The sequence below is a fragment of the Rhineura floridana genome, chromosome 8 (assembly GCF_030035675.1).
Source record: "Rhineura floridana isolate rRhiFlo1 chromosome 8, rRhiFlo1.hap2, whole genome shotgun sequence".
NCBI classification, from domain to species: Eukaryota; Metazoa; Chordata; class Lepidosauria; order Squamata; family Rhineuridae; genus Rhineura; species Rhineura floridana.
Genome location: NC_084487.1, coordinates 14,788,268 through 14,812,363, shown reverse-complemented (window position 1 = coordinate 14,812,363; position 24,096 = coordinate 14,788,268). Strand labels below are relative to the sequence as shown.

Sequence of the window (24,096 nt, the reverse complement as noted above, 5' to 3'; positions counted from 1 at the left end):
GAAATCTGACAAGCAAACAACAACATCTCTTGCCAATGACCTATTTGCAATACCTCAACTATACAATTGCAAATGAAATTCCGGATGCATTTGCAAATTAAGCTTCCACCTGGACGCACCCTTAGTTGACTTTTAGAGTTTTCTCTTGTGCTTCTGCCTCTGTAGTTAATTATTGCTGTGTTGTATTTTATTGTGTGGTTTGAATGTTGCTAGCCACTCTAGTTGGTGGTGTTCAAAGGCAGGATTGGAACCTTTCATATATATACATAATAAGTTACAGGCTCATGTAAAATGTGCATACCATGTCAAACATCAGGAACGAAAATGTATGTAAAGAAAAAGAAAAGGGCATCAGGACAAAGAGAGTAGAGGAGATGGGGAGGGAATAAAACCCTAATAAACGATTTGTTGTTGTTATGTGCCTTCAAGTCGACAATTATTTATTTATTATTTTAAAATATTTCTATCCCGCCCTTCTACCCTATAATAGGGCACTCAGGGCGGCTTACAAAAATAAAATCAAACATGTACATAATAAAATTGTAAACAGTACAATCACATAAACATTAAAATAAATTAAAATACCTAAAATAAGAACATAAGAACATAAGAAGAGCCTGCTGGATCAGGCCAGTGGCCCATCTAGTCCAGCATCCTGTTCTCACAGTGGCCAACCAGGTGCCTGGGGGAAGCCCACAAGCAGGACCCGAGTGCAAGAACACTCTCCCCTCCTGAGGCTTCCGGCAACTGGTTTTCAGAAGCATGCTGCCTCTGACTAGGGTGGCAGAGCACAGCCATCACGGCTAGTAGCCATTGATAGCCCTGTCCTCCATGAATTTGTCTAATCTTCTTTTAAAGCCATCCAAGCTGGTGGCCATTACTGCATCTTGTGGGAGCAAATTCCATATACACACACACACATAAATACATATATATAGGGATTGGTGCTAAAGGGACTACAAACGTAAAATTTAATGTAGAAGGCATAGAATCAGTGTCAGGCTCTACCTTCAGTCCCTCCCAAAGGCTCTCCGGAAGAAGATCGTTTTCAGAAGTCTCCAGAAAACTAACAGGAAGGGAGCAGAGCGAACTTCTTGGGGTAGGGTGTTCCAAAGCTTGGGGGCCACCGGTGAAAAAGCTCTCTCCTGCATGCCTGTCAGTCTAACATCTTTCACTCCAGGCAAGCAGAGGAGACCAAAGGCAGATGATCTTAAATCCCGGGCAGGTATATATGGGGGTAAGCGGTCCTTCAGGTACATTGGTCCAAGGCCGTTTAGGGCTTTAAAGATCAGAACCAGCACTTTGAATTGGGCCCGGAAACAAATTGGGAGCCAGTGGAGTCGATAAAGCACAGGGGTGATATGCTCTCTGCGCATCACTTATGGCGACCCTATGAATCAGCAATCTCCAAGAGCATCTGTCATGAACCACCCTGTTCAGATCTTGTAAGTTCAAGTCTGTGGCTTCCTTTATGGAATCAATCCATCTCTTGTCTGGCCTTCCTCTTTTTCTACTACCTTCTGTTTTTCCCAGCATTATGTTCTTTTCTAGTGAATCATGTCTTCTCATTATGTGTCCAAAGTATGATAACCTCAGTTTCATCATTTTAGCTTCTAGTGATAGTTCTGGTTTAATTTATTCTAACATCCAATTATTTGTCTTTTTCGCAGTCCATGGTATGCGCAAAGCTCACACATCGTATCAGCCTCAAGGCTGATTTCACACAACCACTGTGAAGCAGGGACAAAAACACATGGTGAAGAAAACGTGTACTGTATGGCATGCTGAAGGGCAGCTAATCCATCATGGGAGTTTGGAGAAAATGCCTTCAAATGTCCTAATATCTGGTGCCTGGGATTGCTTGTTTTCCTCTTCCCTCCCCATCCCACCTTCCTTTTGCGTCATGTCTATTTGGATTGTAAACCTAAAAGCAGGGGCTGTGTAATTTTTATTGATTTGTAAGCTCTTCTGGGCTTCTAGCTGACAGTGGGGTATCATGCTTTGAATAAAACAAAGAAGCACAGACCCAGGGTTCTTTTTTGTTTGTACATGGGGGAAGGAACCGCCTTACACAGACATTCTGGCTTCACCTTGGGAGTTCTTACTGCATCAGCACCCAAAGCAGCCTCCCCAAAGGTTTCTATGCAGCTCCCCACAGATGGGGCAGGATCTCTTCCACTGCTCCCCAGCGCCCTTCCCATCGGCTTCAGACCTGGGTCTGAACATTCACACATTATGCCAATGTGCAACTCCACCTGCTTCTTAGACCCTTCCCTACATTTGTTCTTTAAAAACGGTGAGTAGAGAAGCCTCACAAGGTGTGGGAGGGTGAAGCCCACAACCCTCCTACGATCTTTCCCCCTCCATTGGATGCCGACAGAATTGCCTTGGGAACCAACTGCGGCTCATATTAAAGAGCATCCCTCTGAGATGGAACAGCAGGCTGGCAGGAAACTCTCCTTTCGACCTTCAGTCACATTAAAAATTAAAGTTATTCACAACAGAGTTTAAGCAGTGGGTAGCCACGGAGCTATTAAGGAGGTATTAGAAGTCTCTGTGTACGCTGCCAGGAAGGGGCTGATTGAAGGAAGACAGGGATTCTGCTGTTCGGTTTGCAGAGGAAATATCTAGGCCACTTTGCCCCACACTAACCGAGCCACAGGTTTTGCTCACAACTCAGCCACCTTCACTCCACTATGCCACTCTGTGGTACCAGGTTTTTTTTGGGGGGGGGGGGTTAGCCTATGCCACTCCTGGGAGGAAGGGCGAGATATAAATTTAATATATAATAAATACTTGCAGCCCCATTTAGGTGCAAATTCAGTACCATTACTTATTTATTTAAGACATTTAGACAGCGCTTAATCATTACCGTTTCTATGCGGTGTACATAAAACGCAATGAAACCACACAGAGAATAAAACATTATCATAAAAACCAAACCGAAACCCAAACACTACTTCACAATGCCTGCTGGAAGAAGAAAGTTGAGCAAGGAGGGTGCTTGTCCGATCACAGCTGGAAGGGAGTTCTGCAGGCTTGGGCATACAACGCTGAATGCGCATCTTTCAGGAGTTACGAGCCATGCGTCTGAGCCATGGGGGCACACCAACAAAGATTCGCCTAAAGATCTCAGTGATCGGGCCAGGATATAAGGGATCATGTGGTCCTTAAGACATCCTGGGCCCATGTTGCTATGGGCCTTGCAAATTAATACAAAAACCGTGAACCTGCTCCGGTATCATATGGGCAGCAAGTGCAAACTTTAAAGCACTGGAGCTATGTGCTGGTAGCAGTATGCCCCCACTCACACACACGCACACGTATGTTCTTCCCTGGACCAAACTAGATACTCAGGAGAGCTGTCAGATTGAGGGGCCCCTGGCCTCTTGTACCACCCTGGATGCTATCCCTTCCTCGCTCTCATTTTCTTCCCCTGTTCCCCACTTTCCGCTACTTGCTTGTACGTGGGGGTAGGGGAGGATCTCCCCTTGGCATCAATGGGGATTTCCTCCCAATGCAAATAGCACCTACAGGGAAATGATTTAGGATCATGGCATGGGAAGAAAGGGTTAAATCCCCTCCATGCCTGCCCTGATCCTGCTAATTATCAGTCTCGCCAGCTGGTGCTATTTGCATTTTTCAACAAGCAAGTTAAATGCAAAGATGCATTTAATTTCAAGTCCAGTTTGGGATGGGCCTTCCAGATGGCAACCCTCGAGGCCTGACCATAACCATTATGAGCTATCAGAGCCAGAGTGGTGTAGCAGTGGTTGGAGTGTTGGACTAGGACCTAGGAGCCCAGGGTTTGAATTCCACTCAGCCACGAACCTCATTGAGGGACCTTGGGCCAGCCATTGCTCTCAATCTAATCTACCTTATAGGGTTGTTGTAATTATAAAATGGAGGGGGGGACAATGTGTGCCACATTGAGCTCCTTGGAGGAAAAGGTTATCAATGGCTACTAGCCATGGCTATGCTCTGCCTCGATAGGTGGAGGCAGTATGTTTCCAAATATCAGTTGCTGGACTCCGCAGGAGGCGAGAATGCTCTTGCACTCAGGTCCTGCTTGCGGGCTTCCCATGGGCAACTGGCTGGCCACTGTGAGAACAGGATGCTGGATGGGCTATTGGCCTGATCCAGCAGGCTCTTCTTATGTCCTTAAGTGGGATATTAATGTAACAATAAATAAATATGATTGTCCAGGTCCATTCAAATGTTTATTTTATATCCTGGTCTATCCCATGCGCTCAGGACAACTGAAAGTTTTTCTAAAAGTTCATTATCCTGGGATGTATTCAACTAAGTCCTACCATTGAAATTAATTCACTAATAGGCAAAAAACCTTGTGGTTTTAGAATGTACCTACAGCAAACAGATGTTTCTATCAAACTTTAAAAAGCAGGGAAACTGGGCAGCTATCATGAATGCACCAGGGGAGAAGGAGACCTGACCTCCTCTCTGAGATATTGTACTGCCCTACAAATTTGTCAAAATGCAAACACAATTTGGGTTGGTCTTTCACAGTTGGTCTTTCACTGAGAGTTGCTAGGAGATTCCCTATACACCTCACAGAGCTACAATCCCCAGAAGAGGGGCTGACTGTTAAACCACTCTGGCCACTGGAGCTCTGTCAGGGAATAGGAGTCTCCTCTCAAAACCCTTCACAAACTACACTTCCCAGATTCTTAGATGACTGTCTAAAGTGAAATAAAGGTCTGGTGTGTGTGTGGCCCCAATTAGCCTAGCCAAGCAGATGTGAGTCTGCTTTTAGAACACTGACAGTTGGTTCTTACTGAGCATGCCCAGGGTTATCATTAACTCCAATGCTAAATTCCTTAAATTAATTAAAAATCAGTCAGGCATTTTTTAAACTGCAAAAGATGAAGGTCAGAGTATAGGGCAAGGTCAATAATAGGATTACAGGTACTCTGTGAACATGACTGGTTTTTAATTAATTTCAACAAATATGAGAACTCTGACAGAAAAAAGTCCAAAAGGGGTCTGGTTTTTCTCTCTCTTTTTACACTTTGAACTCTTGATTCTCTCTGTTTTGTGTATTGCCGTGAAAATTGAGAGGGTTGTTAAGCAAGTTTTTCTGAGTTCAGGACTATAAGTTTTGTAAGGTTTTGTTTTGTAATGAGTTTCTGGGAAGCATCAGAATGGCATGAGGGGGAATATTTTCAGTTTAACGTTGCGGAATACAAAAAAATCCATGCTGGCTATAGTATACAGCCACTCTTGTGGTTGTATAATTGACCTATGTTAGCCATGCCCATTAACTTCAATGAGTCTACTCTGAGTAGGCCTAGTGCTGAATGCCACCCTCTGTCCTGAAGGAGCTGGCAATCTAAGGAAACAAAATAAACTGAAAATGGCATTTTGATCTGGCCAAGATGCAACCTCTCATAAGAGAAACGATTAAAACTCATAAGAGAAACTATTAAAATCCAGGAAGCCAGGATTAAGAGCTTTGCTGAATCAGCAATTATTCCCTTGCCTATTTTAAGATGATCCAAGGACAATACTGAATGTTGAAGTAAAAAAAAAAAACCACAGACATGTACATGTGGGTGGAAGGTGGTCAGCTAACCATTGTACTTAATGAAAGTACACATACACACACCCCCTCATTTTTAAAAAATGCCTTTGCATTTAAGAGCTTGCTTTAATAGCTAAGGGACTGATTTTTTAAAGTGGGAATACATCCAAAGATTTAAGATAAACAATACTGGCTCCAGTGAAACAAATTTCACTCAGTACAGTTTTAAAATAGATTTTAGATTTTGGGGGGAAGGGGAGTCTTTAAAAAGAAATTAAACAGACAGGACTATGCAAAAATTAAACATTGTCATCTGTCAGCAAAAATGAATGTTTTAGAACTGTAGGAAACCAGCCAGGCCTTTGCCCTAATCCAGCAAGACTCTTTTTATGTTGTGTTACTTGGAACAAGATATAGGGCAGCCATTTTGTCCTTGACGTGACCAAGATTGCTTCTTGGGGGCCAGTCTACAGGAACAATAGCTGCTGCAGCTTATCCCAAAGAATGTTGTAATTAAAGTCTGGTAGGGGTGCAGAAAATTCTGTTAAAGAGATCCCAAACACCCCTCCTCACAGAACTAGTTTCTAGGATCCAACAGTGAGAGGGAATGATTGTTAAATCAGCGGGTTCCTGTCGCAGGGATGCACTTTCAGACAGGGGTGGCCCTCATTGTTGGATTCCAACTCCCATCAGTCCCAGCTAGCATGGCCAATGGTCAGGGATGGTGGGACTATAAAGTCCTTCTCCACAGTAACTCAGAGCACGGCTTTTAGCGTGGCTGCCCCTGTTCTGTGGAACAGCATTTCTGTTGAGATAACAGTGAGTGCCCACTATCTGCACTTTCTGGAAACTACTGAAGACATTTTCGCCCTGACAACCCTTCCCAGCTGGATGAATAGCTCTACCATGGGTGTTTACTTGGCATTGGTTTTGATCCGCTGCTATTTTTTGAATTGCTTTAAACTGGGGTTGGGGGGTTGGGGCTGTTTTCATTGCATTTGGTGCATCGCCTTGAGACGTGTGAGGAAGGTGATGAATAAATAACGTTAAATTTTAAAAAAGACAATACTGTATCTGGAGAGCCACAGGATCCCTAGCCCTGCCTTTAGACGGTGCTTTTTGCATCGCGCCACAGTCTATATGCCTAATCAACTAGCCTATTCAATCTTTTGCCTGCAATGTTCTAAAATCTAAGTTCCACCTTTGCAATCCAAACCTATGCATGACTATTCACAAGCAATGCCTATCAAGTTCTATGGGGTTTACTGTAAAGTGTGTGTGTACCCAGGAATCAGACTGCAGTCCCGGCAGTGCTCATAGCACTAGTTAAGATGGCTAAATTCAATATGTTCTGATTTCTTGTCTTTCTGGATTGCCAGGCATACCTCAGTGCTGAAATAAGCACCCTGAGAAAACAAGCCATATACACAGCTATAGTTAAGGAATGTTACGCTGAGGATGCCTAAGGCCACATCACATCAACATGAAAGTGAAAAAAATTAAATGTACGAGATTTAATTCAGAGAGGTGCCCTGGTGTATCCCTAATTTATTTATTTACTACACTGATATCCCACCCTTCCTCCAGGGAGCTCAAGGTGGTGTAACTGGTTCTCCCCTCTCCATTTGGGAGGTAGGTTAGACTGAGAGATTGGGGCTGGGCCTCCAATGTGGGCCCCCCCAAAGGCTACACAGTGATGGTTAACTGTTTGTTGGCTGTAATGAGCAAAAGCATCAAACCAGCTGACAGCTTAAGTATCCCTTTTGTGGTGGTTCCAAGAAAAGTGATTTAAAAACAATTGACGATTTGACAGTCCATTGACCAAAACTTTTTTTTGTACAGGGAAATGCCCATCACTAGGAAGGAGGGCTTGTTCAGGTGCTGCGACCCAGCCTGAGCACACCTACTGCAGTTCCTGGCTGAGGCTGATGGGGTTTGCAGCCCAAACATCCCAAGCACACCATGCTGGGGAAGGGTGGAATAAAATAAGACACTGAGCAGTATTCCAGGTATTGCAATCTTACTTGTGCCATGAACTTGTGGGATGGCTTAGTATTATGCTACCCAAAGGCTGTCTCACAGCCCCTCTTGCAAGAATACCAGCCTACCCTACAAAGTTGTTTTAGAGATTATCCAGAACATAATATGTTGTTGTTGTTATGTGCCTTCAAGTCAGTTTCGACTTATGGTGACCCTATGAATCAGCCACCTCCAACAGCATCTGTTATAAACCACCCAGTTCATATCTTGTAAGTTCAGGTTCAGGCATCCTTTATGGAATCAATCCATCTCTGGTTTGGTCTTCCTCTTCTTCTACTCCCTTCTGTTTTTCTCAGCATTATTGCCCTTTCTAGTGAATCAGGTCTTCTTATTATGTGTCCAAAGTATAACCTCAGTTCCATCATTTTAGCTTCTAGTGATACTTGTGGTTTAATTTGTTCTAACACCCAATTATATATATATATACATATATTATTTTATGTATTTTAATTTATTTTAATGTTTTTGTGATTTTTATTGTGTACAATTTTATTATGTACGTGCTCGATTTTATTGTAAGCCGCCCAGAGTGCCCTATTATAGGGTAGAAGGGCGGGATAGAAATATTTTAAATAAATAAATAAATAAATTTGTCTTCTTCGCGGTCCATCTGCAAAGCTCTCCTCCAACACCACATTTCAAATGAGTTGATTTTTCTCTTATCCACTTTTTTCACAGTCCAACTTTCACATCCATACATAGAGATTGGGAATACCATGGCATGAATGATCCTGACTTTAGTGTTCAGTGATATGTCATTGCATCTGAGGACCTTTTCTAGTTCTCTCATAACATGCAACAGTTTTAATCTCTCTAAAACAGTCTGTGAATGCCAACTACTTCTAGTATTTTTCCCATTTATGAGTGCTCTGCTGGCAAGGATGGGAACTCATTAGCCAAGCCTGTAGTTATTTGCCTCATGGGTCCTAAGTACTTAGGGCCCCTCCAGACATCTGTTTTATTGTGCATTCATGATGTGGTTATCTCACAATTGTACTGCAGCAGTTATACGCAATCCCACTTTCAGTACAATTTGTGCCTTCAAAAATTTCAGGGCAGATATACTGCTTCATTTCCCAATCCGTGCATGTCCTGCTGAAAGCAACTTCAACTTCCTGCTGAAATCCTGTAACTTCTTGCATCACAAGTGTTCCAGGTTTCTTGTCTCCCTTTTGTTACACTATAGAGCAAGAGTGTCCTCCCATGCAGCAATAATGCAGTAACACTGGGGAATAATGGCGGAAGAGCTAATAAAGCAGACTGATGTATGGATGGCCCAGTAAAAATCCACTGCTAATGCACTATTCTTACGTTGTGCAGAATATACCTGCAAAAAAATCCCAGTCTGGAGGAGCCCTCATTCTTAACTTCTGCAGTTGTTTGGTTGTTCCTGCCAGTCATAATGACTTGAGTGCCAATTGCTCAAGCAACAAGTAAAGACCCCGTGTATTTTGTGCTTTGAGAACTAACTCACTGGCGTGTACATTTGGGGTTAATTATTCCAAAAACAAGGAAACCACATAGTCACAGGACAACAGCCCTAGCTTAACATCCACCAGACTCATGCCAGTGACATGCATAGTATGCTCACAACATAGGAATCACAAACTCATTCAGGCCCTTAGGCTCTGGGAGGAGCTGCCAATACAGCCTTTGGGTTGAAACAAACTGATGGCCACCTCTCATTGAGTCGTTCAAAGGCCAAAGTTTGGGGCAGAAAATAACAAGGAAACATCAATTTAGCACCTAGTGTGTTCACCCTGCTTCTTAGCCCCAAGCTACACCACCCCCAGTAATTCTCTGTTCTTCCTAGCAGAAATTATTTCAGGAACAAAGCTTAACTCCTTCAACTTTGCATTAAAGTGGGGGGGGGAGAACTCTGGGCAAGGCTACTCAACGGGGTACATTTCCTAGGACAGTCATCACCAACCAGTTGCCCTCCAGGTGTTCTAGAACCAGCCTTTCCCAACCTTTGGGTCCCCAGATGTTGCTGGAATACAGTTCCCATAATTCCTGGCCATTATTCATGCTCCTGCGCTGATGGGAGTTGTAGTCCAGCAACATCTGGAGACCCAAAGATTGAGAAAGGCTGTTCTAGACTACAATTTGCATAAGCCCCAAGGGGCCGACAGAGCCCTGCTGGATCAGGCCACAGACGCACAGAGTCCAACATCCTGTTCTCCCAGTGACCAACCACATGCTTATAGGAAGCCCACAGGCAGAGCACACTTTTGATTCCCAGCAACTAGTTTATGGTTGTCTTATTCTTAAGCTGTTAAACACGCAATATGTAAGTCGTTTTTGGGATTTACTCTTGCAAGATATGACGAATGCCCCTAGTTTTGATTTGTTTCTCTTTGTTTAAAAAAAAAAGGAGGGAGAAGACTTTCAAATATCTGAAATGCTGACTGACACACAGAAGACAGAGTAGCACACAAGGCTAGATCCAGTGCGTGGAAATTGCAGGGATGCAGATTTAGGAAGCTTCTCCTAAGGTTTAGCCTAACAGTGAGAGTGATTTGACAACAGAATGGACTGTCAGGGCGGGGGCAAGAAACGCTGCTTTTTTGGAGGTATTTAAGCAGAGGTAGAATGAACTTCTGTCAGAGCCTGTAGTAGCAAGATTCCAACGGGGTTGGACTATATGGCCTCAGAGGTCTCTTTCAACTCTAAAATTCTATTTCTATGGTTAACAGCTCCATCAGTTACTATTAGTCATGGAAGTTGAATTTAACCTCAATGGTCAGACACAGTTGTGATAAACTGAGGATAATCCAGTACCTCCAGCCCTCCTTGAAGGTTCTATTGGAAACACAGTGCTTTGGTCAATCCAAAATAACTCACAACCTTGCTTTGGCCATTAAAACCAAGATGATGCTTCTCCTCCCTGTGTCCCATCACATTCTCCAAGACTGGAAGGACTTTTAATATGCATTGCCAAAAGAAAAAAAAACCCCAGAAGAGACACAGATTTACATAAAATATGTATATGCTCATTAATATGTATAGAAGCAAATGTAGAAATCATTGGTAAAATTTTAAATAGAAATACAATACACTGTACCACTACAGTGGTGGAAGACTATGACAAGGTAACTTATGTGCCTGCTCAGTCTGCTGTCTAGACACTGTTCACTTTTGATGAGTAGCTTCAAGGCTTCCCTGCTTAAGGTTCTTTGTCTTTTAAATTGGACTTGGACCAGAAAGCCCTTCAAATACAGGCTACCTTCAAACAGAGGGCTGACTCCTGACAACCCTTCATACAATTCTCTGTGAAGCAGGTTACGTGGCCAGCCTGCCTCTTAAGAAAGCACCAAGAGTGAGACAGCAAAACTCACACAGAGCAACACACACAAAGTAATGTTATGTGTAGCTGTGGCATTCACCATAGCCCGAGCATCACTCAGAATGGCAGCACTTACTAGTAAAATAAGAGAACTATCACTAGAAGCTAAAATGATGAAACTGAGGTTATCATACTTTGGACACATCATGAGAAGACACAATTCACTAGAAAATAATGCTGGGAAAACCAGAAGGGAGTAGAAAAAGAGGAAGGCCAAACAAGCGATGGCTTGATTCCATGAAGGAAGCCACAGACCTGAACTTACAAGATCTGAACAGGGTGGTTCATGACAGATGCTCTTGGAGGTTGCCGATTCATTGGGTCGCCATAAGTCGCAGTCGACTTGGAGGCACATAACAACAGGCTCATGAGCCAAGCTCTAAGCAGCCCATGCGGGAACACAAATCAAGCAGGAGGTTAATTCCAAGATTCTGAGGAGCAGAGCGATCCAGGCAGGCACAGGCAGCCAGTCAGCAAGGGCTAGCAGGTAATGATGGGAAAGCAAAGTTTGTTTTATATTTTTATAGGTTCTTAATGATATGTACTTATTTTTATCTGGAAGCTGCCTTGAGTTCCAGTTTGGAAAAAGGGCGGGGTATAAATAAAGGTAACAATAATAATAAGAGTGCTGGAGAAATCCAGAAATCCAAAGTGACAGGCAGTAGAGTTGGACAAGCAATGCTTGTGCAACAGAGTTGTAGCACACATTTTCCAGGGGCAAGTCCGGTGTATTTATAGGGACAAGGACCAATGGGATGGCTCCTTGTGGCTGCCCAATCCTGGCCTAATATCCTGTGGGCTGGGAAGGAGTTTTTTAAAAGCCCGAACAAGGAGTTGCCCAATGCCCGAGGGCAGTTTTTCCAGGTAAGGCTTCCAACAAAGGCATAAACTCACAAGCAGAAAACGGTACATTTTAAAGCAACTCTTCCTTCCTTCTAAAAATATCATGTTCCATTACAGCATTTCTCTGGCTCTATTTCACATCCACTCTGGCGCTTGCAAAAAAAAGTTATTAGCAATTCAAGGCAAACTTTTCAAGATCTTTGTTAGGGCACCAGGAAATTTTGTGAGACCTCCACCGCACACTCCCGACTCCTTTGCCATTTAAGATAATGTGTTTTGATTGCTCAAATCTATGGTCTGGTAAGCAGATAGGACCTATATTTCCCCCATTTAGGTTTTCCAGAGTTGGCAGCTATGCTCCATTTGTGCTGAACAAATCCCCCATTTAATTGTTTCTACATTATCTGCAATTTGATTTCAAACCCTCATTCCACTGCCAACTAATTAAACTGGGTTCTTCTTGGCCTATCATCTTGGGATTTTAAATGCCATCAGAAAATTCCATGTGATTTTAAAACATCTGTTTACATTGATTTTTCTCAGCTGGACATGTGCCAAGGAAGATTAATGTGTGTTCACCTTGAAGTCCAGTGAATTTTTGTAGTTAGTGTCTGAAATCACACCCCAAAAGGAGGTCTTTTTTTATGGTGTTGCAGGGATGAAGAACAGGTGGAAATGCAGATGCCAGTCTCCACCCTACTTCCCATAACACAGTTAACTATAATGTTACCTACTTTAACCTTTACAGGAGAAATAATGCTTGGCCAAGATCTAACCTTTAATAGACTTTAGACTTCTAGGAAGTCCCTGGTCTTAACTCAGCTTAACAATAGCAAGAAGCCATGAGATACCTGTGTGACTCTAAGCACCTGCCTTGCCTCTCCATTTCTTTGAAGAGCGGCCGTTTCACAGATGTTTTATTACTGTCACCCCAGAAACAGGGTTCTCGGGGCAATGAACAATTGAAAGGAAAACTAAAGTCGCAGATCCAATAAAACAAGCAGACTGTGGCACAAATATCCTATAAAACAAGAACAACTTCATCAGAGCAGCAATGCACACAATTTTAGCCACAATCGTATAATTAAAGAGAGCCACAAAATCATCCTTGTGGAACTAAAAACACATCCTAAAAATCACAGTAAAAGGGAGAGACGAAAATGTTAACATGTGTTTTTTTTTTAAAGGATGGGGAATAAAAAAGTATTCATGTGCTGCTTGTGCCAGGGAGTCGCCTTGGGAAAAGCATTCCACAACCGGGTGGTGGTGGCTACTACCGAGAAGAGCCTTGCTAGATTCTGATTTCTAACCTTTTAGTAATAGCACAGCAGGAACAAGTATTCCTGTTGAATTCACAAGACCTATGTTCATATAAACCAAAGATGGGGAACCTGTGACCCTCCAGATGCTGTGGGACTTCAACTACCATTAATCCCAGCCAGCTTGGCCAATGGTTGACAACGATTGGAGTTGTAGTCCAGCAACATCTGGAGGGTCACAGGTTCCCCACTCCAGAAGCAAATGGTTTTCCGATAGCAGGAACCATAACTTGATTAGATACCATTTTAAACAAATTGATAACGAATCTCATGCCCAGGGGCCAAATGCCCTCTCTGTCTGGCCCTCGGAACTCTCTGCAGGCAACACCCCTCACTAGCCCTGCTTTGCACCCCCCTCTCCTAGCTGGAATGTGTTCCTGAACTTTGAGTGCTTCGGGTAACCTCCTTGGTAGACTGTGGGAATGCTGTGGACATAACATATCTCCATTTCAGCAAAGCTTTTGACAGAGCGTGCCTCATGATACCCTGATTAGGAAGCTCGCCAAATGTGGGCTGGATGGAGCAACTATCAGGTGGATCCACAGGTGGCTACAGAATTGTACTCAGAAAGTGCTTATCAATGGTTCCTTGTCAAACTGAGGGGAGGTAATGAGTGGGTACCGCAGGGCTTGGTTCTGGGTCCAGTGCTCTTCAACATTTTTATTAATGACTTGGATAAGGAGGTGCAGGGATAGCTTATCACATTTGCAGACAATAAAAAATTGAGAGGGAAAGCCAATACCCTGGAGTACAGAAACAAAATTCAATGTGACCTTGATAGTCTGGAGCATTGGGCTTGAAACAACAGAATAACATTCAACAGGGATAAGTCCAAAGTTCTACTCCTAGGAAAAAGATACCAAATGTACAGTTATATATTACAATACTACATGCGAGAAGGATCTTGGAATTGTTGTTGATCACAAGCTGAATATGAGCCAACAGTGCAATGTGGCTGCAATACAGGCAAATGCTATTTTAGGCTGCATTAACAGAAATATAGTTTCCAAATCGCATGAAGTATTAGTTCCCTTCTATTCAGCACTGGTTAGCCCTCATCTTGAGTACTGCATCCAGTTCTGGTCACCGCACTTTAAGAAGGATGCAAACAAACTGGAACAGGTTCAGAGGAGGGCAACAAGGATGATCAGGGGACTGGAAACAAAGCCCTATGAGGAGACACTGAAAGAATTGGGCGTGTTTAGTCTTGAGAAAAGAAGGCTGAGGAGATATATGATTACACTCTTCAAGTACTTGAAAGGTTGTCACACAGAGGAGGGCCAGGATCTCTTCTTGATCATCCCAGAGTGCAGGACATGGAATAATGGGCTCAAGTTGCAGGAAGCCAGATTTCAAGTGAACATCAAGAAAAACTTCCTAACTGTTAGAGCAGTACAACAATGGCACCAATGACCTTGGTAGATGGTGGGCTCTCCAACACTGGAGGCATTCAAGAGGCAGCTGGACAGCCACCTGTTGCGTATGCTTTAAGCTGGATTCCTGCATTGAGAAGGGGGTTGGACTTGATGCCCTTATAGGACCCTTCCAATTCTAGGATTCTAGGATTTCTTGTTTTCCTGGTAGGAGGATATAACAAATTAGCCTACTGTACAAAGGTAAAATGCGCATTTGTTGCTCTGCTCACTTTTACCTCATTCTCACCACTGGCATGTGGCCCCCGGAAACTTGCATTGAAGGCAATACAGTCCTCAGGCTTCAAATAGTTCCCTGCCCCAATTTAATCTTTTTTCTATGAAACCTCAGTTGGCTAAGCAAAGTGAGGCCTCTGGTTTAACTCACCTGTTGAACATCCTCTCTTTATAACATTTTCTCTTGAACACAGGGATGTGTCTGAATAAACAGTGGTGCTGCCCAATAGCGCTGGCTCCCCTGGAGACAGTCCGCCACCACGTAGGCCTCCTGTCCACCCTCCCGCCCAAGCTGCTGCCACTGCACAGTCGCCACCACACGCAGGCTGCATGCTCGTTCGCCAAGGCAGATACCACCACCATCTTGCCTGCTTGCTGAGCTGGGCGGTGCAAGCAGCGTGCAGGTGGAGGAAGCATTCTATGGTATTCTGAAGTGCACAGCATGATGCTTGCATTTTTATGTGTGTAAGAGATAAAGCACCGAAGCAAGCTGTTTCAAAAATTGACGTTTACTAGGCATGCCTGCTTAAAAGAGATTGTGTTTTAAAATATTCATTCTCTTTCAATGGCGACAATTTGGTGACAGCATCAGGACACATCAGCTGCCTGCATACCAGCCTAGACACTGGAATATGCAAGGTGTCACTGGGAGGGGACAAGACCGCAGAAGACACCCATGCAAACTATTCAAGGGAACGGCTGAGGTTCAGTGGTAGGGCATCTGCTTTGTCTGAAAAAGGCCCTAGGTTCAATTCCCAGCATCTCCAGATGGGGCTGGAAGAGAACCCCGTCTGAAACCTTGGAGAGCCCCTGCCAGTCTGTGTTGACAATATTGAGCTAGATGGACCAACGGTTTGACATGGTGTAACACAGCTTCCTATGCTCCTGTTCAGCCAGGGGTGGTATCACAGTTTGTTTGTTTTTATGTACTGCTTCCCATAAAATGTCCTGAAGCAGTTCAATGACAAAAACATACATAAATGCAATTTCAAGTGCAAGAGGTGCTATAAATATTCATTTTGTTTGATTATATTTTATAGATTGCCTTGGGACATATGTCGATGATGATTCATTCATCTTCGCCATCATCATCTCCTCCTCCTCCGCTTAAAAAGGCAAGTTGGATAAGGAAGGTTTTCAACAGACCCTGAAAAGACCACAGAGACAGCGCCTGTCTGATGTCTAATGGGAGGGAGTTATAAGAAGAGATTGGTCCTTGGATCAGGCCAGTGGCCTATCTAATCCAGCATCCTGTTCTCACAGTGGCCAACCAGATGCCTACCAGAAACCTGAAAGCAGGACCTGAGCACAAGAGCACTCTCCTCTCCTGCCTCATATAGAATAGACTTCCTGATGAGATGGTTTCTGAAGAAGGCCCTCTCCTGCAGAAGGCAGTGATCATTTGGGTATATAAGCAGTGAACTGAAGTTTAGGGCTTGTCCCATCAACCATATGGCTCAGGATACAAATACTGGAACTAGGGTTGGGATCTGTTAGGTAGTTCCAGTTTGAAAGCATTCCATTGACCTAACAGGCTGGCCCTCAGTTCGAGTTTGTTCTGTATCTGCTAGCTGATGCTTTTATTGATCCGGGTTTTTTCCCACTTGGAAAAAATATCAATATTAATATCGATATTTTGAAGGAAATATCAATATTTCCTTTAAAATATCAATATTCTGAAAAAAATATTTTAAAAGGAAATAGATAAACGATCATGTTTACAATTGATGCTTTAGAGGTGGATGTTTAAAAAACCAACCCTAATTTTCAAAAATAGCCGCTGAAATTTGCTACATTAAAACCTGATCTTCAATGATTAATAAGCAAATTTATGGAAAATTCGGTATCAAATCCGAACTGGGTGGGATTCTAGCACATCCCTGACTGGAACCCATGCGAATGGGAACTGCATGGAACCAACACATGTTTCAAGCATATCTGACCCTTCAATCAGTTTCCCAGGTCACACCTCAGCAATTCCCCTTGCGTCTTTAGACTTACTACCGAATTAGGACGCAAGGCTGCCAAGGAGTTTTCCTGCTGTTCCCCACCACCACCCGTGATCCTTTCGTCTGTCTTCCTACTCGCCTGCTATGCAGTGCAGCGGAGTCCTGTTTACTACAGCAGGCAGAAAAGAGAGATAAAGGCATATAAAAAGGACCAGGAGACGGAGGGGTGGGAAGAAGACAGAAACAGGAAGAAGCAACAGGTGTCTCAACTCTGAATTCAATGGCAATTTTTTTTAAAAAGGTTCAGAAGTCTCTTGATTGCAACCTGGCAACCCTATCCTGAAGCAAGCATTGCATGGGTGTGCCCATGCCGTAAGCAACAGACACCTGTACTTGAGCGAGATAAGTTGTGCAAACAAACTGATTCGACCTTCTTCTACGGCTACCTTTAATGCCATGTGCCCTACATTACAGCCATGTCTGTTTTTAAAAGGGGAAATGATTAAAATAGTTAAAAGCCATCCTTTGTTTTAAAAAAAAAAGGGGGGGGAGAAGCCATTGAGATTTTTTTTTCCCCAATACAGCAGTGTTGGTGGAGTAGCAAGCTTTTAAGCTTCACAAGAATCTTAGTCAGGCAGTAGGCCTTGAGGAAATCCATGGCCAGCAATCCTATCTGCAGAAGTGATTTGTCACTTCAACCATGTTGTAATTCTATTGGTGGGGCTGAAAAATAATTCTTAGATGTCAGCCTCGATTTGATTGTTTTTTTAAAAAAGGCTGCCTACTTTTTTGGAACTTTGGCTTTTCCTGGCTCTGCTCAGCTGTTTGTTTCTCATTTGGATCAATATGGCACCTTCACCCTTTTCATCCATTACGTCAGTTAAAAATACTTCCATAAAAGAAAATTTTGAATTGCCAAAGTGAGAGAGAGAGAGAGAGAGAGAGAGAGAGAGAGAGATGGTGCAGGGAGGTGTCAAGTTCTCACGTGCAGATTTCTCCTACTTTGCTCCTCCCATAATTGAATGAGAGCAACAAACCAGTCTCAGACTTCGTGGCTTGTTTCACTCAAACGAACAATGATTGATAAGCAAAGAACAAACCTAGGCTCCATATTGGGGTCTGTTCGGAGATAAACAAGTTACAATCCCTAGGGTCAGACATAATGGTTTGCAATCCCTGGATTAGTGTTAACTATGGTTTACCATGATGTGAGAACACAGACCATTTTGACTATTTTATTATCTGGGAGTAAGCAGACGTGTAGGATTGCATTGCAATTTTTGGATTTTTTTTTAAACTGCACTAAGAGAGATCACCCCCTACCCTCAGATATTAGCCTATACAACAGAAACAAAAAGTTGGTAGTCCTTTCAACTGCAAACTGTCATCAGCATGAAATGATATCTATGCCAAAAAGGGGAGCTTATGATGCATGCCAGATACTGTTGGACTACAACTCCCATCAGCTCCAGCCAGCACAGCCAATTATCAAGGACCATAGGAGTTGCAGTCCAGCAACGTCTGGAGGGCCACAGGTTTCCCATCTGTGTGCTAGCCCTTTTGCATTGTCTCACCTGAAGCAATCCCAGTTGCCCCTGGACTCCTGTCTCGACTCAGAAGTAATCAAGAAAGCGATGCATACAGCTGTCCTTCTCCAACCCCAGGCATGAGGCTTGCTAACATTACCACAGCAGAAAACACTCCCTCTTGGCAGTCTCCTAAGCGCCGAACTACACGTTATGATGGAGTCGCAAGGTGCCCAGCCTCAGCATAACCTTATAACACTAATGTGGGGTCATTTGGGAAGGGAGGAATAAGTGGACAAGAGAGGGGTGCTTAAGGCCTGCAGCCAACTTCCCCCTGTAAAGGCCTCCACCCATTTTTAGACTGTTTTGGCTCAGTTGGACTCTGAGACCAGAAGAAAAAGGAAAAACCAGGTTGGGGGGGGACAGGTTTTTTGGGGGGATTTGCAGGAGAGGCTTGGAAGGGCACAGAGTTAAGTACCCCCTCTGCCTGCAGATCTTTCCTATTGGTTCCCTGCTTTTGTATTATCTCAGCAAATCTGGATTTGGAAACGCAGGTTCACAAAGGTTAACAGATGTCTCCAGCTGCTGCTCCGACACAGTTCAACACCAGAACTTTCTGGGCTGCCAAGAGTTAAGCATCTTTCTCTGAAGCCCTGGTCTGTGAAATTCCAAGAGAGGGGTTGGGCAGAGAGGGTAAACAAGGCTGAACGGCTGGATTTGTCCTGTAGCATGAAAAGTGCAATAAATAAAATGCGCAGAAGGTGAACAAGGATAATGTTCGCCAGTGGAGAGGACTGCTGAAAGTTTTGCTTTCTTTGTCCCTGAAATCCTCTTAAAGTATCGAGTGCAGGCGCAGACACAACCTCACAGAGTTAAATATTAAACCAGCGACTGAAAAACACAAACCAGGGCTTGTTTTGCCAAATGTATCACTGAGTGCCCACAACAGATGATTCCAAGCACTACTACTTCTGAGTAATCTTGCAAGTGCAGATTTGGGAATGCATGACAGAGACTAGCTCTGGAATGTACAAGGAACAGTTCCACCCTTGGTGAATGAAGGGGACAGGATGACACCTTTTTAACTAGGCCAACAGGTTGGTGACAGAGCATGCAAGCTGGGTGTGTTCCACAGGACTTTTCATTAGGTAAGGGAATTTACATTCTGTTCATGGGGTTTTCATGAAACTCAAAAAGATGGGGAAACTTTTCCAGTCTGAGGGCCACATTGCCTCACGGGCAACATGCTGGGGGGCACATGCCAGTGGCGGTTGGGGCAAGAGCCAAAAGTGGATATGGCCAGAAGCAAAATTGGGCAGAGCAACAGATGCGACTCTTGTCTGTGTATAGCAGGCCACACTCCAGCCATGCAAAAGGCAGAGATTTCCACACACAAATCCCCACCCAGGCAAGCAAGAGACAGTGTCAGAGTTCAAGGGCACATTCCAGCAAGGCAAAAGCACTCGAGGAGCGCAGGGCAGGACATGGCCTGGAGAGGGTTCTGAGGGCCAAAAAAAGAGGCCCTGAAGGGCCGTTTTTGTCCCACAGGTCAAAGGTTCCCTTACACCTGCACTACACCAACTCCTGTAGGCTCAGCAGTAAATCTCTTTTTATCTACTTGTGCCTTCTGGCTTGATATCTTGAAGCAACATGAAAAACAAAACAGTAGTTTGCAAAGTGAACCCAAGACAGAGCTAGTGTAGATATTGGCTATGTAAGAAAATGAGTCAAAATGTGCACAAGTGCATGAAGCTCTTTTACACCAACTTGGACCCTGCGTTCTTCATCAGAGGTCCTTCCTTGTGTGCCCCCTCCCACGGGAGGCTCAGAGGGTGGCAACATGAGAATGGGCCTTTTCAGTGGTGACCCCCCGGCTGTGGAATGCTCTCACCAGGGAGGCACGCCTGGCACCTTCTCTATCCACCTTTAGGTACCAGGCAAAGATCTTCCTTTTCAACTCAGACCTTTGACTCTTGCTGTGTTCTTAGTTTTTTTTGTTTGGGTTTTAAGTTTTTATATTGTATGTTTTAAAATTTGTTTTATATTGTATGTTTTAAAATCTGTTGTAAGTAGCCTAGAGACCGCTGGATGTGAGGCAACTAACAAGTTAATAACAACAACAGCTGTTTTCTACTTAGAATTAGAGATGTGAAGACCCAGAAAAAAGCTGGAAAAATTCGGGGGGGATGGACAACAATTTTTATTTTTTTATTTTTTAAAAACTGAAAGATTCAGAAAAAACTTTTTTTCCCCGGGCCTTCACATCTCTACTGAGACTGGCAGCAGCTGTCCTCGGTCTTGGGAAGAAACATATCCCAGCCCTATCACCTAAACTCCTTTAAGCTGATGGTGCTAGGAATCAAAACTTGGCTACTGAGCTATAACAGGTAAGTTGGTAGCCAGGGTAACCCTCACAGCAAATCTCATTGCAGCCAGTAACTTGTAAGCAGGCCTCAAGACAAGCTGTTAGTTGCTCAACCTGCACCTCCCACATATTATGTGGGTATTATTTTATTCACTTTTAAGAATATTTACAAACTGCCAACTCACAAAAATATAATGGAGCTGTACAATAAAACCATTAAGATGTGCTAAATTGATAAAACACAAGACAAATGACTGACACAATCAAATTCATCATCTAGAAACTCTTGGCAAAACATTAGCACTGGGCCTACCTTAGAAGAATATATAAGGATTGCTGATACAATGTATTTGAACCACTCTGAGAACTACAACATTCCAAGCCAAACTACTAGCGTATTTCAGAGGTAGAACAGAATAATATATATCCTGAAGTTTCATATGCCCTTTTACTATAATGTGTCAACAAGCCCCCAAAAATGGCACCTCGCCAAAGGTGGTAAGGATGCTCCCAGTTGCAACAAAGGTTACACGAGGCAAAAGGCTGATCTGTACAGCAAGACTGGAACGTACAGTAGGGTCATTATTACATAGCCTCCACCCACTCTTTCCCACACACCACTTCCATCCAGCAAAGAAGATTTACCATGTGTAGAGTTTCAAGGTTGACGTTCCAGCCACAAGTGAAATCAACAGAGTATAAAGAAATAATTGTTTTTAAGAGCAGAGCACGAGGATGAAAATCTAGTATCCTTCCCTGACGAAACAGCCCCCTGCAGCAATGAATAGATTTGGGACGGGAGGGAGAGAGATAGGCAGAAAGCATAAAGCGGAAATTCTTGGTTCAACAGCATCTCTTTTCACGCCTTGCACAACGATACACAATTTTGGGTTACAACCCACAAACTCAAGTTACCATCATGAGCATTGTTCAATTTAATACAGCATCATCAATGGGCATGCAGCTTTATAAGGTCTTTAGATGGCAGGTACCTGCCCCAAGGAGCATACAATTAAATGGTCGACAGAGGAAGAGAAAGGAAAGGGAGACAGCTATTGGGCCAAGATCTAAAACATCTGCTCCAGGCTAAACCTAAAGGTGTTGGATGGGCGCATCCAGTGGGATTTCTGTGGTCATAATACAAACAGTTTTTCTGATTTCTCTTAAGTGTCAAGAGTTTTGTTGCTATGTGGAGAAGGGGGAAAGAACAGCTGTTCAAGAAATGCAAATCCAAAGCATCCATGGGAACACAGGAACAGCAGCGCAATTCTTTGGATCCTGGCCACAGGGCATTAAGCAAGCTTGGTCCTACAAACTGGCATAACTGCACAGAAGATGACCTAACCCTAAAGTTATTTAATCAAAAATAAACTCCACACAGCACCAAATTCACTGGGCTTACTCCTAAGCAAGTATGAATAGGCATACTTGGGAGTAAACTGCACTGAATTCAGGGTTACTTCTGAGTAAACATGTATAGAATTAAGACTGTAAAATTGCACTTCTCCAGCTCAAGAGATACAGAAACACTAGCACCTGGCGCACCATCCTGAAACTACTTAAGAATGCCTATTCAAATGGATTTAATCCAGAAGGGAATAGAATTGTTATATCAACATCTAGTTAAAATGCCAGGTGGACTTTGCTTGTTCTCTTTTGCTTTGCTTTTCTTTTTTAAAGTAGTCGGGTGGCATGTTAAAGACCAACAGATTTATCCCCGACACAAGCTTTTGAGGACTAGTACCTTCTTCATCCTCAGTTGACAAATTATACATATAGACACACAGCCAGAGTACTGGGAAAGCAAATTGTAAACAGTGGGGCCAAAAGGTTGTGGCATACAAAAGCTGCCCTACAGAATGCAGGCTGGATCGGATGCTGGATGACCAGTTTGCAGCCTAAAACAACCAAGAAAGGGGTAGAGGAAGAGGTTTGGGGGAAGAATAGAGATGGAGAGAAAAAATCAAGAGGGACCCAGCGAAGATGCTTAGAGAAACTAGTTTTTACAAGCGTCAGCCCTCCAGCCTAACCGCCTTGCGGACCAGGCTCCACGTTCCTGTAGCCCCGACCCACCGTCCAGGCAAGACGCTTAAGCCGGCGCGCGTCATTTCAGAGGCGTCCGGATTCCCAACAGGAGGACTGGCTAGAGCGCGAACGCCTTTCCAGCGCGTCCCAGCCGCCGCGAGTAGTCCTGCTGAAGCCACTCGCGGATCGCTCGCCAGGAAAGAAACAAGCTGAGGGGCTGGAGCGAGAGTCAGCGGCCCGCGGCTTCCCATCGGAATTCGGCGAGGCTGCTCAGAAGCACGCAAGTGGCCGGCTAGCTGGCTAGGGGAGCCCCAAAGCGGCGCGCGCGGTGCCAAGCCAGGACCAAACCCCGGGACGCCGCGATCCACTTAGGCTTCGGCTCCGACTTCTACAGGCGGCGAGCGGATGCCCAAAGGAGAGCGGCTGGGGCACTCTTACTCACCCGGGACGAGGCGTTCGCGGTCCTGAAGCCGCCTGGACGCGGCGGCGGGAGTCGCTCAAGGGATCTGAGCGGGCGAGCTAGCGCGCTCGGCGAGGGGAAGGTCGCGTCGCCAGGGTGGGTGGGGACAGGTGCGCTCAGCAAACAGGCGAGGCAATAATGCGGGCGGGCGGGCGCTCGCGGTGACTCACCCCGCCCCGCCGGCCCTCGCCGCCAAGGCTCTTCCGGGCGCAGACGCGCCGAGGAGCTGCCTGAAAGCCTCTGTGTCGTCGGTTCGAATCCCGCTCGACCCATTTTTTAAAAAAACTCATTTTTCTTAAGCATTGTTAATGGTCTTGCATTTTTTTATTTACATCTTTAATTCATAACATGTTGTTTCCTTTCGTTATTTTAGTTAGTTAGTTGTTTGATTTATGAAGTTAAATCTAGCTCAGAGTGGTTCCTCAAACTCCCCCCCCATAGACCGCTTGAAAATGGAAAATGGAAATGGACTGCCTTCAAGGCGATCCCGACTTATAGCGACTCTATGAATAGGGTTTTCGTGGTAAGTGGTGTTCAGAGGTGGTTTTACCACTGCCTTCCTCTGAGGCTGAGAGGCAGTGACTGGCTCAAAGTCACCCAGTGAGCATGATTCATAGCTGTGTGGGGATTGCGAACCCTGGTCTCCCAGGTCGTAGTCCAAGACGTTAACCACTACACCACTAAATGATTTTCCTGCCTGCTATAACAATTGGAAAGTGTTGTGCTAGATGCCCCATATGGTCTATTATTTTTGTTGAGTGCTTCTTTCCCAGGTCACCCAGCAATCTTCCTGACTGAGGGGGGATTTGAACCTGGGACCAACACTCTAACTCCGTCCTGGGTAACCAATGTGGTACCCTCCAGACATTGTTGGACTCCAGTTCTCATGAGCCCCGGTCAACATGGCCAATGGCTAGGAATGATGGGAGATGTAGTTCAACAATACCTGGAGGGCACCACTTTGGCTACCCCAAGCTTTGAATTGAATTTGAACTGAGGTCTCCCAGGTTCTAGTTCAACACTCTAAGCACT

At 44.3% G+C, this 24,096-nt stretch overlaps 1 protein-coding gene across 2 annotated transcripts in view; it reads right to left on the bottom strand.

The window, feature by feature from the left end:
* Nucleotides 1-23,568, bottom strand: part of PROSER2 (proline and serine rich 2) — a 51,280-nt gene extending 27,712 nt beyond the window's left edge. Inside the window, exon 1 of one of the 2 annotated variants that reach the window (XM_061638346.1) lies at nt 23,047-23,568. In XM_061638346.1, the coding sequence (XP_061494330.1) occupies nt 23,047-23,337 (291 nt within the window). In that variant the 5' untranslated portion in view covers nt 23,338-23,568. Of the gene's footprint in view, nt 1-12,622; nt 12,639-23,046 lie in introns of those variants that run through there. The other variant, XM_061638347.1, reaches the window with a different exon arrangement.
* Nucleotides 23,569-24,096: the final 528 nt, after the last annotated feature.